This window comes from Lytechinus variegatus, chromosome 1 (genome assembly GCF_018143015.1).
Source record: "Lytechinus variegatus isolate NC3 chromosome 1, Lvar_3.0, whole genome shotgun sequence".
In the NCBI taxonomy this organism is placed as follows: domain Eukaryota; kingdom Metazoa; phylum Echinodermata; class Echinoidea; order Temnopleuroida; family Toxopneustidae; genus Lytechinus; species Lytechinus variegatus.
Window position 1 is genome coordinate 18,230,622 of NC_054740.1, and position 21,568 is coordinate 18,252,189.

Genomic DNA, 21,568 nt, shown 5'->3' on the forward strand with positions numbered 1-21,568 from the left:
ATCCTGTACAAACACAGAGGTAAATATTGGCCATATTTCTGCTAGTGTGCTTGCGCAGTAGGAGCTGAGTTTTATTGTTATTTTAGTACCGGTATTTGCGAAATCTGGTTGGAACCAATTTGTGAACCAACGCATTGTAGATAATGCGCGGCCAGTGCATACGCATTCCCAGCTTATCAAACCCAAGCGCAAGATTTTTACGCATTAAAGTGCATGTGCACACCATGCATGATGTGCAACTGCACAATAACGATTACGTCACAGTTGCTCAGCAAGGATTACTTCGCCAAGTTTGTGAATAACCTGATATCAGAAGTAGTGATAAATAAACAGGCATGTAGATTTTAAATGATAGCTTGAATTACACATTATACAGATGTAGGTAATATTAATAATATTGACTGGCTTTTCTTTCGGGAAACATCAAATATATTGCCCTTAAAAGAATCATATTGCCCTCATCTAAAGACTCAGGCCAATATTATTATGTTGCAGGCAACATATTTGATGTTCCCCTCAAGGCCAGTCAATCAGTCAATATTGTATGATAATAGTGCCAGTTTTTTCCATGTTGTATGTGATAGATATGACAGTATTGGAACTGCTTTATTCAGGTGATCATATTGACTCTTCATTCACTGATGATTTAGATAAAATCCATCCTTTTGAATGACTGGAAAAAACTGTCACTAAATACTGTCGGTGAATGACAGCTTATTGGTCATGAAAAAATCAAGAAACTTTTAGAATTTGAACTTAGAACTATGTGATTTAGTCTAGTGACATATTTGCTTGTGGTTCTGCATCATTTTCATGGCATTTTTACAAGTGGAAGAGAAATGTTGGGTTTTAAGATGGTTTCTTTACTGTTGGTGGGCTGATCATGTTTCATAGAGAATGGCCTAAATTATGGAATCAGTGTATACCTAGCCTCTGTTATGATGTTTTCATTCTTATTTAATATGGTTTCTCTTAATGGTGGGCTGATCATTTATCACAGAGAATGGTCTAAATTATGGAATCAGTGTAGATCTAGCTTCTGATGTTATATATGTTTATTTAAGATGGTCTACTGACTGCTGGTCATGATATCAGCGATGGTGGGCTAATCACATGTCTCCTAGAGATGGCTTTTGCTGGTAACTGTGGGATCAATGTAGACCTACCAACTAATGATGATGGTGAGTGGACATTGATTTTTAGTATATTCCAAGGAAGGGTCTTTTTTATGGGAAAGGAGGTTATGAAATGTAAAAACATAATGGCCCGAATTCTTAAAGGTGGTTTTGAAAACCCACGGTTGAGTCCATGGTTTTTGCAGATTTCCTGTATAAATTACGCTTATTTTAGTAAATATCCGGCGCATGTATAAAAAAATGTCCAATGCTGATGTGCACTTTTGTCACAGTGTGCCATTGGACAATTTTAAATATACGCGGTAGAATAAGCGTAATTTATGCAGGAAATCTGCATAAACCATGGACTCAACCTTGGGTTTTCAAAATCACCTATGTGAATTTGGGCCATTATGTTTTGTCTAAGTACCTTGCATTTTACCTTATTAATGAATGGCTTGAGTAGATTTATTGACATCTCTCACATGGATATCACTTTATCTTAGTTTGCAATAAACATGGACAGACAGTTCTAGGAAATATTGTCTTGAACCTGCCCAAGTTGTCTTTCAGGAGAGCATATTCATTAGCTCTGGTTATCTGGCAAGTTGCCAGATCTGACATCTTTCCTAGGGTTTGGTTGGTGGAGAATATCATCTGACAAATCCTTTGATGAAAGTCTCCCCTGGTAAGCAGATATCTGTATAGCACTGTTCCTGGGGACTTGCCTGATATCTGGGGCAGTTTTTGAGTGCGAATAGTAGCTGACAGAGTCTCCTTGTGAAGTTGTCATATGTGGCCAAGCAATCCATACATTTCAACACATTTGCATTTCAACATGTGTGTATGTTATGAATGTACCTGAATCTAATCATGTTATGATTTGATTACAGCTTCACCACTTGAGTTCCTGTTTTCTGAAGAACTTGGTCTAGTATTGGAGACTACTCAATCAGATGCAGAGGTTGTATGTAGGAGGTATACAGACCAAGGAGTCACATGTAGTGTCATAGGTCAATCAGGGGGAGAAGCAGCTGAAGCCAAGGTAGGGGAAATTAAATTATTCATTGGTGTCAGCACTAAGTCAAGCAGTACATCAATATAATCTTGTAGTCTTCAGACAGAAATTTAACATTCTGTCCTAAAGAAACATATTGAGTAATACACTGTGGCTAGATTTTTTATCATAATTTAAAGTAAATAGTGGTACCAAGATATAAGTGGGGATATCAAAGGAAGTCTATACAAGCAACCAAGAAAACAAGAGAGATAAATTGGATGCTGGATTAAAGTTTGAAAAATTATCTGCCAGCACCATTGAAAAAGATTGCTAAGCAAAAAAGAGTTTGTAAAGGTAGTGATCAGGTTTTCAACATAATGTCATCTTAATTGCTGTCTGAGTTTTATTATTTTTGCAGATCTATCTAGGCCGGGGGGGGGCCTCGGAGGCCCCTCAACAAATCGCGCAATATTTTCGCCGCGCAAATTTTTTTGACTGCGCCACTCGCTGACTTTTTACTTTCAAGTCTTGCGCAACTTTTGAGACCAACTTTGCGTCCTCCGGGTACGTGGTACCGAAATTACGCAACATTATGTAAGTGCATGTCAGACCGAAAATTGCTCAAAAACGTGATTTCGTGTACAAAGTCAATGCAAATTGTGTTTTCAACCAAAATTCATAAATGTATGATTATTTTTAGTTTTGCTGCTCTAAATGTATTTATTTTATGCTTTTTATGATCACAGAAGAGTCCCCAACAAATTTCATTGAAAAAACAATGAAAAACAAAAGGTCAAAAAACAAAGAAATACATAAGAAATTGCAAAAAACAATAAAATACATAAGAAAATGATTTGATATCACAATTTTTTTCATGTACACTTGCTAAGAACACCACAAAGAGTTTCTATACCAAAAATTAGTACATTTGGAGCTTTATTTAGGGAGTTGAAGGAAAAAGTATGATTTCGCATACTAATTACGCATAAATTAGCATAATCACTTAATAGCGACTCGCACGAAAAAAATTACAATACAATCTTGGAGATTATGTCCCAGGCAACCAGCATGCCAATTTTCGGCGCGATCGCGCGGTCGACGGCCGAGATCTTAGGGGGGGCCTGAGAGGCCCCCCCCCCGGCCATATGAACTCCCAAAATACCCCGGCCTAGATAGGGTTAATAATCCCTAGTTCTTAATTCAAACACTATCTGTCGTGTATATTCTTCATTCTAAGATTGTGATCAACGTGAATGGCAATACCATCCTGGATGATTCTATGACACGCCTACGTGATGTATGGGAAGCAACTAGTTTTCAGCTAGAACGCCTTCAGACCAACCAATCATGTGTGGTACAGGAGGAAACCCTGCTCAAAAATAGGAAAGCACCCCCATACAAGCTGACCTTTGACCCTCAGCCGCCGACTCCAATCCAGGAGACAAGTGAGTTTATCGTCTTACTGAAATTAAAGCATGGCATTCTGTTTTTAAATGAGCATGAATCATGAATATCAGATTTCAAAGTGGTGTTTATCGTTTTGAGTTTGCTGATTATATTTTTTATCACAAAAATCATAATTTTACCTCAAACATTTGAATTGGTGTGAACAGTATTATCTTCATATGAATTTTCATTGCACTATTCAGAATTTCTCTGTTTAAATTTATTTTAAACATGACAATTTTGTAATTTCAAGTATTCCAGTGAGGGATGGTGAAGATAGATGATTACAATCTGGAGTTGGGTCTCAATTGCGTGTCTATAAAAGTAGGAGTCAATTAAATCTCAATGTTTGGACTGATTTTAATTGCTAATTTTCAGATTTACCTTAGAGATTTGTTCATAACAGAAAATATATTTATCAATATCCTATCAAAAATGAAAATACTTAACGAATTATCCTTTTTTTTTCTCTCACTTCAGACCGGCCAAAGGTAGCAGTAATCCGTGAAGAAGGAAGCAATGGTGATCGTGAGATGTTAGCATCATTTTATATGGTAGGCTTTGAAGCTTGGGATGTCAATATGCAAGACTTAGCAAGTGGGACCTTATCTCTCAAAGACTTCAGAGGGGTAGCGTTTGTTGGAGGATTCAGCTTTGCTGATGTTATGGGTTCAGCTAAAGGTGAGTACTTTCAATCAAAGCTTTATGATATTTCATGAATTTGAATTTGAAGTCTTAGGGACAGAGGTCAATCTTAAAAAAAACATCTTGCCTGAGATCCACATCATTGTTTTATGTATTATATTTTGTATTTATTGTACAACTGTCTTTTTTTTTATGACGTAATTCCATTTTTTTTAATTTTTGTCTCACCTGCGAAGCAAAGTGAGACTATAGGCGCCGCTTTTCCGACGGCAACGGCGGCGGCGTCAACATCAAATCTTAACCTGAGGTTAAGTTTTTGAAATGATGTCATAACTTAGAAAGTATATGGACCTAGTTAATAAAACTTGGCCATAAGGTTAATCAAGTATTACTGAACATCCTATTAGAGTTTCATGTCACATGACCAAGGTCAAAGGTCATTTAGGGTCAATGAACTTAGACCATGTTGGAGGATTCAACATCGAAATCTTAACCTGAGGTTAAGTTTTTGAAATGTCATCATAACTTAGAAAATATATGGACCTAGTTCATGAAACTTGGACATAAGGTAAATCAAGTATCACTGAACATCCTGCATGAGTTTCACGTCACATGACCAAGGTCAAAGGTCATTTAGGGTCAGTGAACTTTGGCCGAATTGGGGATATCTGTTGAATTCCCATCTTAACTTTGAAAATTTATGGATCTGATTCATGAAACTTGGACATAATAGTAATCAAGCATCACTGAAAATTTTGTGCAAGTTTCAGGTCTCATGATTAAGGTCAAAGGTCATTTAGGGTCAATGAACTTTGGGCGAATCGGGGGTATCTGTTGAATTACCATCATAACTTTGAAAGTTTATTGGTCTAGTTCATTAAACTTGAACATTAGAGTAATCAAGTATCACTGAACATCCTGTGCACGTTTCAGGTCACATGACCAAGGTCAAAGGTCAATGAACTTTGGCCGAATTGGGTGTATCTGTTGAATTACCATCATAACTTTAAAAGTGTATGGATCTGATTCATGAAACTTGTACATAAGAGTAATCAAGTATCACTGAACATCCTGTTCAAGTTTCAGGTCACATGATCAAGGTCATGTAAGGTCAATGAACTTTGGCCATGTTGGGGTTTTTTGTTGAATAACCATCATATCTCTGTAAGTTTATTGGTCTAGTTCATAAAAAGTGGACATAAGAGTAACCATGTATCACTGAACATCTTGTGCGAGTTAGAGTAGTATTCAAAGCCAGCACTGCTGCTATATTGAATCGCGTGATGCAGGTGAGACGGCCAGAGGCATTCCACTTGTTTATCTATTTTATTTTGTTTTTAAGAGATGAGAAATATATAAATTTTCATTTCATTTTCATTTTTTTCAATCAGGCTGGGCAGCAGCAATCCTATACAACCCTGTAGTGAGAGGAGAGTTTGATGCCTTCAGAGCTAGATCAGATACTTTCTCATTAGGAGTCTGTAATGGATGTCAATTGATGGGTCTACTAGGTTGGGTGGCTCCTGATCAAACACAATCTGATGGTAACCAAGGTAAGTCATCAGATACCTTCTCATTAGGAGTCTGTAATGGATGTCAAATATTGACGAGTCTACTCAGTTGGGTGGCTCATGATCAAACATGGTCCGATGGTAACAAGGAAGGCATCTTCTTGCTTGATCTGTTTAATTCCATCTACTGGAATTTGAACTCCATGGGCTCTCATTTCAATTTTCTACAAACAGTAGCTATCTTACAGTAGATATCTTACGATATCATTCAACATCAAGTTTGAATAACTTTATTTAGTCAAACGTGCTCAAATTATTCTGGCTTGGGCTTTTGGTAAATAGACCAAATAATTTTACACCAAGTGTGCAACATGACTTGTTACACAATACTTGACAAAATGATACAGATCCTAATCAAATGATTGGCTGAAATCTGTCATGTGACCAGTCATTCATATTAGCCAACAGGGAAATTTACCAGTGACTAGTCCTGTGTCATGGTTTTGAGATGAAGCTTGTGTATCAGAGAACAAGGATCCACATCTCTAACCTTATTAAACACATAACAAAAAAAATAGCTTGGGCATCAGAATAATTACACACCTGGTGGGTGTTTCATAAAGCTGTTCGTAAGTTAAGAGCGACTTTAAAAACGACTGGTGAACCTTTCTTACGCGCTAAAGCATTGCCAATGAATATAATGATGAACCATCATTTACCACAAGAAAGATCACCAGTCGTTCTTAAAGTTGCTCTTACGAGCAGCTTTATGAAACACCCACCAGGAAACAAATCATATGTCCGTGCCTATGTCTCAGAGCTGTTCTAGAGTTACCTTATGTGTGGGTGACATGACATTTGCTTCGGTCTTAATATCTCGGGGGACATAGGGTTAGAGTTTGGGTTTATTTAGATTTGGAGGTTAGATTTAATGCTTGGCTCAACATGCGTATTTTCCATGAGAGCAATTGTCACAAGAGCACTTAATATATGTGTGTAATTTGTACTAATGTTCTTGATGATGTGTATATCTTAATAGTAAACTGCTAGTTATTTCACGGAAAAACAAATTGTATTGTGCAAAGCCAAAACTTTCTTAAACCGTAATACAAAAAATTTGTGTGTACTATTGAATATTGATTAGATAATATATCATGAAATTCTAATATCATTTTCGGTAAGTTGTTGCATATCTAACAATGAGTAGTTTATTGGGAAATAAATCACAGATGACTCCAAACAAATTGAAATTGTCGCAATAAATGTATAATTTATTTTGAGAAAGAATTATCACACACATAATCAAAGATCTTTGTAAAATAAATCATAATTCTTGTTAATGAATATTTCCAGGTAAAGCAATTACTTTGATTTCATCATTTACTATTTTACAGATCTAGGAATTTTAATGATATAATCTTTTTAAATTAATTCAAATGAACTAAAATATATCTCAACTTAAATATGAAAGAAAATATGGTCCTCACTGCCATTGCACACACTAAGATTTAAACTTTTCAACATCTCTTTACATTTTACCCTGTGAAAAATTCAGCCTTTCAAGAAAGGAGGTAATGTGTTTGTGCATTTTTAAATTGTAATTGCATTATCTATGGAGATCAAGGAAAGGGAAAGTGTTACAACATGTACATTCTGAGAAAAACCTCTACTGCAACTGTTTTTAAAATCTCATTTCTAGCAATCAACAATATGATAATGATTGAAATGAACCATTGAGTTGTGATATGTTTATTCTCCAGCAATATGTCTCTTCTTATTTTTGTTCAAGTTTAACTTTACCTATTGAAAGTTCATTGTTGACATTTGCTAAAATATTACTGGCATAGATGAGATTTATCTTGAACATAATCTGGAATATTTTTCTTCTTATTTGAATATTGATATAAAAATATGTATAAATTTCTGTATAATTTCAGCTGCATGCAAGCAAGGAGTACTACTAGACCACAATGATTCCGAGCGATATGAATCTAGGTTTGTTACAGTACAGATTCAAGAGAGTCCAGCCATGATGCTACAAGGAATGCAGGGGTCTACACTTGGCATCTGGGTGGCTCATGGAGAAGGTACATTCAAGATTGTTTTTCTTTGTTTCTTTTTTTTTCAGAAAATGTTAATTAAACATTTGAATCCTGTAACCAGTAGTTATTCTCTCTAGAAACTGATTATTTCTGTCATAATGATTTAACATCTAGTACTACTTTTCAAAAACAATTTATTTAAGTATCTCATTTACTCGCTGTCTGTAATAAAGATGCTTAATAGTTTATATTTGGATGGAATTGAAACATTGCAATATAGATCCTATGATACAATTAAGAATTTAAAATCAAATATTTGCACAGGCAGTAGATGACAGGTATCCAATAGGAGTTTCTTCATGTCATATGTGTATGCATCCATTAATGGAAAATTGCAAAATGATTTACATTTCATGAAGTTCTAGTCATGAAATTCAATATAATTTGATATTCTGATCCTATGCAGGCAAGATGAAGTTTGCCAACGAGTCCATCCACTCATCCATCCTGTCCAACAACCTTGCACCTGTCCGTTATGTTGACGATGAGGGCGCCCCGACCACCCAGTATCCACTAAACCCCAATGGTTCTCCAGACGGTATCGCAGCTCTCTGTTCACCCGATGGTCGTCATCTTGCCATCATGCCTCATCCTGAACGCTGCACTCTGACCTGGCAGTGGCCGTGGATGCCTTCAGAGTGGAGACGGGATCTCAAGGCATCGCCATGGTTACAAATCTTCCAGAATGCCTACACATGGTGTCTGGAAAACAAGGCATAAGGAAAAGGACATAAATGATATGTAGCATTGTATGTGCTCACTTTACATTCCATAGGCTTTGTTACGAAGGTCTAAAGTAGAGGGAAAAGATGGAACTTGAAGAATTATGGATTGTGTTCCGAAGGATGTTTCAGAGAGACAAGTGTTAATGAGAATCACATCTGACTTTGCAGTACTGGTATATAATACATCAACCAATGTACTCATCAACAGTTCAGCAAACTTGCCTCTCAATGAAACAGCCCTTGTGTTTTGTTTCTTTGGGGTTTGTGAAACTCTTGTAGCAGGGTTATGCACTGAATTACAAAGTGCAGCTTAAAGTATTCATTACAAAAACGAAATTGTCTCTTAAATTGAGAATTAAAAAAAAACAGTACTAAATTTCATAGAAAGTCTTTGACTGTTAAGTCACTAATGATGTCACTGAAAAATTCAGTATTTATTTAAAGTTTCAACTTTGTTTTTGACACATTTTTTCAATATCTGGGTCTTGATTAATTAATTGCATATACATTGCATGAAATTGATATTATCTTTCACTCTATGCTTGCTAAGGCATGAATTATGTATAAATAGCATCAATATTAACAAATATACACTGAAATCCAGAGATAATACATTCTTTGGGATTGCATCTAGGAAAAACAATGAATATGTTTGTGTGTACTGGTCCAGTACTCTTTTTTATGAATTGGTATTGGTTTCTGTACAAAGAAAAATGGATAGCATATTCTGAATCATACAGGGCTGTAAGGTATTACAATTTTGGAAGAAATACTTATAAATTTCATTGGAAACTTCATTAAGAATTGATGTTTCTTTCTAATTTGCTCACAAACATGTATTTTCAACTTGTTTGCTATATATTGATATGATTTAACATTCTTAAAAATGAATATGCTTCTGGGAGCTAGACATTATGGACAGTTAAAATCACACAAAAATAGAGAAATACAACATGACAAACTTTGATGGCATTCTTTTTAATTCAGTTTAGTATGTATATGTGGCCTTCCTGAAATGGTATTTTTTCAGTTTCCTAGTTCATTTAAAATTTGTTGTACTGTAAAATTATTATGACTTGAGCTGTTCATGAAATATAATAAGAATAAAGAGAAATGAGGGATTTATATTTTATGGAATTGCTGAACTATGAATTGGAAAAATAAAAAAATCTGGCAGTCAATCAGATATATCTATTTTTCAGACAATTATTCTCTGGAAATAATTTGCTTAGTTACTGAAATTAACCATATTCATAGATTATTTGATACCTTGTCTTTGAATTTCTCTATAATAGATTCTTACATTGTTCTCATATATCCAATGTACCAGGGATGTTGCCATAGACTACTTCCTCTCCATAATAATTCATAATGACAAGGTTGTGTTTCACAGAAACAATCTGTACCAGCATGGCATCTGTGATCTGGAAAAAAAATGAAAATAGTAATCAGAAATGTAACAATCAACCGAGCCAAAGAAATTTATGAGACCCAAATACTTGGTTCTCATTGGCTGAAAATATATTTGTGTTTGATATTTTTGTTGGTGCATTTAACTTGATTGCAATGTTTACTGCAAAACTGTGACGACGATTTAAGATGTTAATTTCCACTAATCAATTTTTCTCAGATATCAAAGATATATCTGCAGTCCCAAGAGACAACAACTTAGATAGAGCTACATGTATGGTATGATGATGACCCATAAGAATAATGAAATTATTATTTATTTTTTTTATTTATGTTTTTATGATTTTCAATATTCTGTTGAAAATAATTGATGAATATTTTAAATGATAATTGTGACTTTACTGGATATATCCTCAATTAAATTCTAAAGAAATACTGCTTATGGCAAAAAATTTGCCAAGTACAGTTTTGTGAAAACTAATGTGAAAAATTAGTGTTTTGGGGTTTTTGTTACAGTTCCTTATGAAGGTGAAAATCATGAAATATGTTTTGTTCCTGCAACACTGAAATCATCTTAAGAGGCTTGTAATCAAGAGTTATTCTTGTGCTACTGTGTATATGTATTATGAAATAAATGAAGTTGTGATATAAAATTGCATTTAGTTTTATGTTTTGTTTATTTACCCAATGTACCGAAATCATTAGCAAAACAAGGAAGGAAAACTAAGCCTTATCAGTGGAGGGAGGGGCACTGTTATCGGACACTATGCTCAAACATGGACTATACTAATGAACAGTAAACAAGTGAACTTGCTTCAATCTCAATATACCCTTAATTATTTTTTTCATGATACCCCAGAAGTTAACAATTTTGATGTTCTCTCTTTCACAGTATATGTGTCAGGCCGTGAAAATCAACCATTTCATGCGATTTTGTGTATGAGCATGATATTCACCTTGTAATGACAGTGCCCCCCCCCCATCTTATGTATATTATGTATGTATCTCCTCTGAATTTCCCATTTGTTTGAGAATATCATTTCTCATTGCGGGCGCGTCGTGGTCTAGTGGTTCTGACTCTCGCCTTTCAAACAGAGGGTGGTAGGTTCGAATCCTAACCATGGCATGTTTTCCTTCAGCAAGAAATTTATCCGCACTGTGCTGCACTCGACCCAGGTGAGGTGAATGGGTACCCGGCAGGATTGATTCATTGCATGCACTGAGCGCCGGTGATGGTAGCTCGAGCTAAAGCCGGGGTAATAATAGCAGCGCTTTGTATCCTCAGGCAAAAGGCGCTTTATAAATACAGCTATTATTATTTCCATTATATGGGGTTACAAAAATCGTCACTTTGTGATATATTAAACAAGTGGAATGCCTCTGGCAGTCTTGCCTGCATTATGCGATTCAATATACAGCAGTGCTGACTTTAAAAAAAGCTGTTGAATAATTATTCACAAAAGAAAACATTCATATGGGCGATTCCACACTAGAACTTCAAAAATATCATAAATTTCAACATGCTTTCAATAAGTCATAAGTAGTGTAATATTTTACTATGATACCTAAATTTTATGAAAATTATGAGTTTTAACCAAAAGTGAAGACAGATATAGTTTTTTGGGGGGAGAACAATGGAATTTTAAATTTTCAATAATTTTGCTCATTGAATAGTCAAGTACAAATTCCACCTGAAACAATTATTTGCAAAGCAAGAGAAGATTGAAAATATTGCAGGTCAATAGAATAATATATCATTGACGGTTCCAAATAATATCTACAACATTTTCATGATCCATAATAGGGGCAGCCCTGATTTTTCCGAACCTATTTTTGGCAATGTCCCGTACGACACATGACAATGCAAAAGTTTTTCCTACAATTTTATTTTTGATGATGCAATTTCATAAAATGAGTTTCTCTTTGACCCATGGGTGATCGATTTATCCCATAAGGATCTAATTACTGCCCTTCATTTTTCAATTATTGTCCTATTAAAAAATGTCCCGTACGACACACGCTGTGTCGTACGGGACATGTCCCGTACGACACACAATATAATAATGCATCTAATTGCAGGATTTGGATTCAGAAACCATAAATAGTAGGCATATTTAAATTCATTTAATTGATTTAACATAAAGTGAACTGAAAAAGTACTTTGTTTATCTCCATAGAACATGAAATAGGTGATTCTAAACATTTTAATTGATTTCATGTAGGCTTATTCTTTTGTGAATCCCTTCAGCTAAACTGGTGATTTTCACTGATCAGAGCAGGTTAATTTCTTTTCATTGAGCATGAAAAGAAAACCTTTATATTTATTTCAACCTAGCCTGGAAGATAACTTCCTCTTGCATGCTAATGTGGAATTATTATAAGATGTAAAAAAAATCATATCAATCATCATGATCATCTATTTGGACTTCCCTTGATGATTACTATTTTTTATATACAATATTGAAACTCCTTACTTTTTTCAAGTTGTAAAAAAAATCTTGAAAATAAGACAAACCATATGGTTTCATGAAATGCAGATGGGTTTGAAAAAGTAGAACCGCATTTCTTTAGACAAAAAAATTGTGACCAAAAAAGGGGAAAAAAGTGACAGTTGTGACATATATCATGTAGATATACATTTTATATAAAAAATCATAACATCATGATCATTTTAGCCCCATAATTTACACAAAGTTTCATTCATTTATTGTTTAAATAGTGTTTGGAAATCATCAATTAGTTCCCTAAAATATAACTTCACACAAAACCTGAAGTTTTTCAGCTCGTAAAAATGCTGTGAACACTTGTACATTTCCCATCATGAAAAAAATTATAACATATTGCTCCCAATTGTATATATTGAGGTTACTTAATTGTATTGTCCTGAATGACTGCTTATTAAAAGATTATTCATAAATAAGCAAGAATTTAGGGGCAATGCTCCTTCTGATTGATAAAAAGTTCATGTTTATTTATTCAGGCTGCCCAGTACAACACGCAGTGCCTGTACAACACACAAGTGTCCCGTACGACACACAAGTGTCCCGTACGACACACACTTGTCCCGTACGACACATTATTTTGTTTATGATATATTGACAGAAATATTCACCTAATAGCGGTTTCTAACCTAATGAATGTCTTAGTTTGATGGGATTATCATTATCATCAGCCAAATAATGTGATTGAAGAAGTCAAAGTGACATAAAGTAAGAAAGTTTGGCTTCAATTTAGAGATGTCCCGTACGACACATTTTGAATGTCCCGTACGCCACAATGTTCTCGAAAATTATAATTTGCTTTATTTATTCATGAATGTTTATTTTGCTTTCTTTTGTAAATGTGTTTGTTCTTGGGTAATTGAGTGTCAATTTGAGTTCAGTTTCTATGAAATTTATCTGCCCAACTCACAGACTTTTGAGTACAAACTTGAGGTTTCTAAAAAAGCCACTTTTTCTACGTCCGTACGACACATTACTATTTTTAATCTGTAATATACAGGAAGTGAATTCAAGTCATGTTAAGTCTTGGTTTTTCTTACACTCTGGTAGTAGTTGATGACCACCTATAGTTACTGGAATATTTTTTGTTTTTTCTTGTCAAAAACTGTCAAATGTTCTCTAAATGTCCCGTACGACACGTATGGAATCACCCTAATGATGATAGAATACTATATTCTCTGACCCTAAAAGACATTTGACCTTGATTGTGTGACCAAAGACTTGTGCAAGATGATCAGTGATACTTGATTACCCCTATGTCCACATTTAATGAACTAGGTCCATGAACTGTCAAAGTTATGAGGGCAATTCAACAAATACCCCCAACATGGCCAAAGTTCATTGACCTTGGTCATGTGACCTGAAACTCATGCAGGATTTTCACTAATGCTTGATTACTCTTCTGTCTAAGTTTCATGAACTATATACATACACTTTCAAAGTTATGATATCTAAAAAACTTAACCTTGGTTAACATTTTGTTTCCCTCAACATAATCTAAGTTCATTGACCCTAAATAACCTTTAAACTTGGTCATGTGACCTGAAACTCACAAAGGATATTCAGTGATACTTGATTACTCTTATGTCCAAGTTAAATGAACCAGATCCAAACTATCAAAGTTACGAAAATTAACAAATACTTCCAACATGGCCAAAGTTTATTGACCCTAAATGACCTTTGATCTTAGTCATGTGACCTGAAACTCAGGCAGGTGTTCAGTGATACTTGATTATCCTTATGTCCAAGTTTCATGAACTAGGCCCATATACTTTCTAATAAAGTTGTGACATTTGAAAACAAGTGGAATGCCTCTGGCAGTCTCACCTGCATCACGCGGGTCAATATAGCAGCAGTGCTGACTTTGAATACTACTCTAACTCGCACAAGATGTTCAGTGATTCATGGTTACTCTTATGTCCACTTTTAAGAACTAGACCAATAAACTTACAGAGATATGATGGTTATTCAACAAAAAACCCCAACATGGCCAAAGTTCATTGACCTAAGCTTTGGTTAAGATTTGATGTTGACGACGCTGCCGCCGCCACCGTCGGAAAAGCGGCACCTATATTCTCGTTCTGCCATGCAGGTGAGACAAAAACCATTTACAAGAATTCATAAGAAAATGGTATGACTTTTATAGGTCTGAATAGACATATCTATTGTCAAAACCAAAGGAGTCAAGGACTGCCTTTTAACTTACCCTATTGCACTGTCTTAGATCAAGGAATTCTAAATGGGGTAGTTTGGTTGGGATGTCTGCTAAGCAATGGCCAAGAATAGAATGGAGACCTATCAGATCAAGGTGTTCTAAATATCTGTGAAGAACAAAAACATGAATTATTCATTTCTAAATTATTACGTGGTAACAACTTGCACCTTATCAGGACGGCCTACCTTGAAAGCGGCTTTCATGAAACCTGACATTAAAATGAAAATATGAAGAGTTGGTCAATATAATAGTTGTACAATAATAGGTGATTTATTGTGTCATCCCAATCCCTAATTGATAAAGCATGTCACATGTTCATGATAGCATATAATAACCATATTTACATAACTACACATTAAATTAAATTCTTAGACAAAATTAAACTTAACTAAAGTGGCCATGATACTTATTATGTTACATTTCTAGCATGAACTCAAGCTGTAATATGGTGAGATATCATCAGGTATTGAAAATAGACCTATCATATCCACTATTACTCTTCTTTCAGACGTTAACAATATAAAGGATTTCATAATTAACCAATCTAATAAATAACATTCTGTAAACCTCACCTGCAGTTATCTAATACTTGGACCAAACTAACATCAGAAATAAACCAGCACCATTCAATGGCAAGATGAGTGAGAAGAGGACATCTGACCAAAAAATGGAATAAAATAAAAACAAATAGTTTAATGAAACATTGGTACAAATGCATTGATTCACAGATAAACTGAAAAAAATATGAGTTTGACAACAAAATGTTTGCAAACTAGATTTGAAACAGCATTTAAAGTTACTTCTAACATTTATGATGCAATAAAAATTGATATGGCAAAGATATGTGATGAAATTAAGAAGCTTTGAAATTATGTGAAAACTCTCAAATTGTCCATTAATGCAATGGAAGGGGCAAATGCTAATTCAGAGTAAGCAAATCATCGGATAAAAAAGTTCCTAAAAATCAAAATTTGGTCCAGAAGCCATCAACATATCTACTGGCATCTAAACATCCAACGCCCCTAAACTCGAATCAAAGAGCCACATATTCAGATGCCGTATTCCCTCGGCTAATGTTGTCAAGTAAAATCAGACATATTCTAACCATTAAAGATCACTAATTTTAGCAGGAAATACTTCATTGTTATCCCATTTTAAAATTATCAAACTTTTGAATTCATAATGATATAAACATTTCATTATTACATACAAAAGCTCATAACCACAACTCCATTTACATACAATGATGCCATACAAGTCGGGCTAGTGAAAAGGAGCACAATGAAGTTAATTTCTAGGCTTGTGAATTTGAATGTATCTAAAGTAGAATAGTCAGCTGGTAAGCAGTGAAAATTGAAAAAAAATTTGCTTCTTCTTATTTTTCAAATAATGCTTATTTGTTTCAGCTTGAGATATGGTCTGTGATATTATGTATTTTATGTTCTCTTTCTTTGACTACCTGTATATCAAGAGCAATCTCACGTAGTTCTTACCTGGTAGCAATGTTGATAAGACCTGGATCTCTTAACTCGGAACACTCAGAAAGGTCAAGGAAAGTCAGGTTAGACAAGTGAGGGGAGATGAAGAGGTTGGCTAAAGCTTCCTCTGAGAACTCCTTGCCCTTCTGAAGACGAAGACGTACTGGATTCTTCCACTCCTGAAAATCATGGTCAAAGGAAAAGAAATAGGAATTCAAATGTTAGTAACCCAGTCGTGCATATTCCAAGTATAATGATTAATACACTTGTTGAAATACACTTTGAAAAAAACTTGTATAAAATTGGTTGTACTTGTAAGTTGGAAACTAACAATCTTAAGCTCTGATGTCATACAGATTATGCATAGGCGTAATTGTGAAAGTAGCAATGGAATATGCTCGACGATATTTCCATGGTGCAATCGCTCAGCTCATGTTTTAATAACATTGTGAACATCCAAAATGTTTACATTGTAATTAAACCAATTCAAACTTAAACCAATGCATTCTTTGTTTTATAAGAAATGGTTGGCAGTATAAATATATACATATAGCAAGAAAATATGGCAAACCATCTCCAAATTGGTACTGGAATAGAAAAATTCCTTCAAATATTTTCATTTTTAAGATTGAAAGCCAACAGAAATAGGGATATATTTCAATGCCTAATATATTTGTTTGGTCGATATTCAACAAAAAATGTACACAATTATTATTACCTTCAGCATGGTTAGAGAGTAGTCAGTCAGCTGCTCACAGAATGAAATGTTGAGTTCCTCTAGGTTTGGACATTGTACAACATGATGAATTGATAGATCAGTCAGCTCCGCTCCATCTAGTCTCAGACATTTTAACTTGGCTAGTCTCTCATCACATAGCATGGTTACAGCACTATCAAAATCAAAGGTTACATGATTTTAAGATTTAGAAATGTTTTTTTAGTTTGAACATGAATGATACAACCATATTCACATGAACTTTGAAAAATTTGTGGGACCTTCTGCAATGTTCTGCAGCCTTTTATCTTAAATTCATCCATCTTTTAATTTTACTTCTTGCATAAAATTAAAGAATTTGTTTCCTTTTCTTCTTAAAACATTTCAAAATATTCTTTGGCAAACGTTATATGATATCACCTGTTGTAAAAAAAAAGAAGTTGATCCAAAGGTTAAAGGACAAGTCCACCCCAACAAAAAATTGATTTGAATAAAAAGAGAAAAATTCAAGCATAACACTGAAAATTTCATCAAAATCGGATGTAAAATAAGAAAGTTATGACATTTCAAAATTTTGTTTCATTTCACAAAAACAGTTATATGAACGAGCCAGCTACATCCAAATGAGAGAGTCGATGATGTCATTCACTCACTATTTCTTTTGTTTTTTATTGTTTGAAATATGAAATATTTTTATTTTCTTGTCATTGTCATGTGTAATGAAGTTTCATTCCTCCCTGAACACGTGGAATTCCATTATTTTAACATTTTGTGCTTCAGGCAAGGAGGTCCTAATCGTCAAATTCGTAAAAATTGAAATATTGTATAATTCAAACAATAAAAAACAAAAGAAATAGTGAGTGAGTGACATCATCAACTCTCTCATTTGGATGTAACTGGCTCGTTCATATAACTATTTTGTTAAAAATAAGCGAAACTTTGAAATGTCATAACCTTCTTATTTTACATCCGATTTTGATGAAATCTTCAGCATTATGCTTGTCTGATTTTTCTCCATTGATTCAAATCAACATTTTTCTGAGGTGGACTTGACCTTTAAGGCCCTACATTAACATGCACAATACGTAAATCTTAGTTACATAGGTGTATGGAGGTGTACCATCTGCATCTCAATGGCATTGGAAATGAGAACCATTCTATATGTTTAGTACCATAAATATTAAATAAAACATGGGAGTAACTCACACGTCAGTGATCCAAGGAATGCCATTGATGTTGAGCTCTTCAAGATGATCACAGAATCTTGCAATCTCAAAGACCGCCCCATCTGTTAGCTTGGTACAGTGAGAAAGATTGAGACATCTTAGCTTTGGTAGAAGAATCAACTTGGAGATGAGGCTATCAGTGATGCCATCACACCCTTCCATGTTCAGAGAGGTCAATGACCTACACCTGCTGATCAACAGACTGAACTGGTCATCTTGCATAGAACGGACAAAGCCAAATTCAAGACTGGCTACGTCGGGACAGTAGTCAATGATGGCCTGGATTTCCTGGGTACTGACCTCATCACGTCCACGGAATGTTATACCATGGAGCAGACTACATCGTTGGAAGACATTCTGAAGCACATCTGAAGGTATCCCGGCTTTGTTGGACAGGTCCAGGTAATGCCATAGCAATGGATCTTTGGCAAGGATGTTCCATTTCTTGCATACAAGCATGATAGGGTCACAAAGTTCACTATGAGAGAAATACTTGAAGATATTTATGAGGATTTCATCTGGAAGAATGCCAAATGCACTACTGTCCACATTTTCTATAGCATCCCAATCTTCATCATCATTAATGTCTGCAAGAATTACGTCATCAGCCTTAGGAAGTAGACTATCACCTATCCTGTCTGGAAATTCATCTTTAAGATTCTCAAAGGCATGTATTGCATTGTCCAGCTCTACCCTTATCAGCTCAATGTCCTGAAAGATTGAAGATAGCAAACAAATGTCTCACTTTCAAGTGTTATCCATAATCGCTTTGTTTCAAATTTTAATTTTTCAATGGATATCATTCAAATTCTGTGTAAAAGTCTATACTAAAACACATCAAAAATAGATTTTTATTCATTTCGAAAATTTTACATGCTTTCTAAACAGCAGTTTAATTTGATTTGAAAGACAATCTTGGAAGACAAAATAGCAAAAATTCCCAACAGTTCTAATCTTAAAAATACAAATCTGAAAATATTTAAATAAGATGCACTTTACAGGTGTATATGAATATACAAATTCTTATTTCCTTAGATATGAACACGTCAATTACATTAAGTTGAATTGTTGAAGATTAAATTTGTTCATGCTTGGTAGAATTAATCACCTTGAGAGTGCTTGCAGCAGCATCTGATACAAATGATTTTGAAGCAATGGAAAGCAAAGAATCATCCTTTAAAGCCTCCTTTCCAATATCCTTCTGTCCTTCTTCTTCCTCCTCCTCACAACTATCATCTTCTCCTTGAAACAGAAACATTTCATCTTCCTCATTGACTTTCCTGATGGTATCTTCGTCTAAAAGAGGAGACTCCTTGATATCAACCAAGTATGGACACCTTGATTCTGTCCCTTCTGGACTGGTATGGAGTGGCTTTTGTTGGAGATCCATCATCACAACGTGATCCATCAGCAGGTTGGTTGATTCTTCAATAGATTCCTGACTGAGGTATCGAAGAAGTGGAGGCTTTCTCCTCCCTCCTGGGGATACTTTCTTTCTGACCGACCTTTCAGGACTTGTGATGACTTCTGTTTCCAACGTTAATTCAGGAGATACAGCTTGTGGTAATTCTGGTGGCACACAGATTCCTTCACCATGCTCACTGTGATTTTTATGCACATCTTGCTCTGAATAATCTTCCAAACCTCCTTGGTAAGCATTCATATTAAAACCACTGAAAGAATCTCTTACTTCATTTTCAATACCAGTCTTGATCTCAACTGTTTCTTCTGATTTCCCCTGTATTTCAGATTCAGTATTAAGGTTATGCCGATCTACATCTTCATTCTCAGAATCTTTGATATCACAAAGCATAGGAACCTCAGTAGGCTCCACCTTTAATATCTGATCTTCACAAATGTCTCCAACACTATTTTGTACTGGCTTACTTGAATCAGAATCAGTAGGAATTTCCAAGTGGTTATCATCACTATCACAACAGTCTTTCTCAATTGATTCTAGATCAGGAAGCATGTTTTTCTGCTCTTCAATTTCCTTTCCTGAGACTGGAGAGCCTAGCAGTCTGGCATCTGATACCTGAACAGAATTATCTTGCTCCTCCTGGACATCAATCTTCCTTTCTTCACTGATGTAAATATTTTCACTCATGTCTAGATGTAACTGTTCATGATCTTCTTCAACCAAAGGATGCTGAGCAAATAAACTCTTTTCCATGAGTAGTTCCTGTGGAGGATCTGGAAGCATCACGATGTGCCCCAGAAGAAGATTGGTAGATTCATCAAGAGACTCCTGACTAATCTGCCTCAGTAGCTTCTTCTTTGGGTGTACCTTGGGAAAAGTATCACGTCTGGAAGATGGACAAGATACCCTGGGCCAAGACTGGTTAAGACCAAAAGGCAACACTTCCTGTTTCTCCTCATCTTCATCTTCTAAGGAAATTGCATCCTCCCTCATCCAAGCATCATCATCCTCAATGACTTGAGGATTACTCTGGAGGGTCAACTCTTCAGAATGGTTTACTGGTTTAAACACCAGATTATTTTCAGACCTTTTGCTCTCTGATGGCTCCATGATAAACGAAAAAAGTTCAAATAATAATCATGTTCATTTTCGTAGAATATTGTAAGCTAACCCAAATATAGTCTGCCCTGTCTTATAGATGAAAGGAGGGTGCTGATAGTGCACTGGAAATCCTGAAAAGAAGATATGGAGAGAAGAAATATCAAATTAAACCAAAGCTGTAAAATATGAGAGAAATAACCCTTATCTAGCAAATTGAATCACTTGGCAACAGTCAATACACTTATAATACTCCTGGATTCCTTTAAAGTACACCTTAAAAAAAATACTTAATAAATTGAACACTAAATGATTGCAGAATAAAATGTGGGGCACAGGGCTCAATCAGATAACCAGAGCACCTACCTGCAAAAGCTAAATTAGCCCTGTTGAAATATGAATCCTACAGTCTTGAAAGAGTTACTAACCTGTAGACCTACATGTACTGCAGCAAATAAAATCACAGCCTTTGAGCAGAAATTATGATAAGACTAGATAAGTCTGAATACATGTACATAGTATACCCACTATGATGACATAGACCTGACCAATCTACAATGTACATCTCATGAACAGTACATGGGCGATACAATTACCTTTTGTATATATTCATCTTATTGAAAGGGACCCCTTCATAAGCAGCAATGAGCACTGGTCTTGCTAGATTAGAAACAGTGAATAAGGAATGAACAATTGCTATACCCCTCCTAGAGTAGACTTATCTGCTTGGATGGACATGAAAGGGGCGCTTGCAAACACTCTTGTATTGGTGGTAATCATCCCAAGGTTAGAGAGGGAGTATGATGTCATTACTGTTGGACACTGGTGTTGGAGACTTGTTTACATAAATAGCAAGAAGATAGTTGACAGAAAAGCCTTCTTCCCTCCGAGTCTCTCTCTCTCTCTGACAAACATCCATTGAAGTGCAAGTTTATGATGAATAAGTCCAAAGGCTTACATT

The 21,568-nt window shown here is 35.1% G+C and overlaps 2 protein-coding genes across 5 annotated transcripts in view; one reads left to right on the plus strand and one right to left on the minus strand.

The window, feature by feature from the left end:
* Window positions 1–9,472, plus strand: part of LOC121408028 (phosphoribosylformylglycinamidine synthase-like) — a 27,351-nt gene extending 17,879 nt beyond the window's left edge. Inside the window, exons 18-24 of the mRNA XM_041599336.1 lie at window positions 1,065–1,181; window positions 2,009–2,160; window positions 3,353–3,560; window positions 4,042–4,242; window positions 5,598–5,759; window positions 7,655–7,804; window positions 8,226–9,472. Of these exons, the coding sequence (XP_041455270.1) occupies window positions 1,065–1,181; window positions 2,009–2,160; window positions 3,353–3,560; window positions 4,042–4,242; window positions 5,598–5,759; window positions 7,655–7,804; window positions 8,226–8,539 (1,304 nt within the window). The 3' untranslated portion in view covers window positions 8,540–9,472. The remainder of the gene's footprint in view (window positions 1–1,064; window positions 1,182–2,008; window positions 2,161–3,352; window positions 3,561–4,041; window positions 4,243–5,597; window positions 5,760–7,654; window positions 7,805–8,225) is intronic.
* On the minus strand, window positions 8,116–21,456 carry LOC121408036. Of its 4 annotated transcripts, none has more exons than XM_041599364.1 (9): window positions 21,204–21,456; window positions 19,198–20,741; window positions 18,070–18,800; window positions 16,867–17,038; window positions 16,164–16,327; window positions 15,243–15,326; window positions 14,662–14,776; window positions 9,848–9,968; window positions 8,116–8,521 (listed from the first exon to the last, which is right to left on the minus strand). In XM_041599364.1, exons 2-8 carry the CDS (start codon window positions 20,617–20,619, stop codon window positions 9,855–9,857), a joined length of 2,802 nt encoding a protein of 933 aa, XP_041455298.1. In that variant the 5' UTR covers window positions 20,620–20,741; window positions 21,204–21,456; the 3' UTR covers window positions 8,116–8,521; window positions 9,848–9,854. The 4 variants fall into 4 exon arrangements, with proteins under 4 accessions (XP_041455298.1, XP_041455307.1, XP_041455282.1 ...); XM_041599373.1 differs by lacking the exon at window positions 21,204–21,456 and adding an exon at window positions 21,048–21,177; XM_041599348.1 differs by lacking the exon at window positions 21,204–21,456 and adding an exon at window positions 21,036–21,177.
* Between the last annotated feature and the right edge of the window lie 112 nt (window positions 21,457–21,568).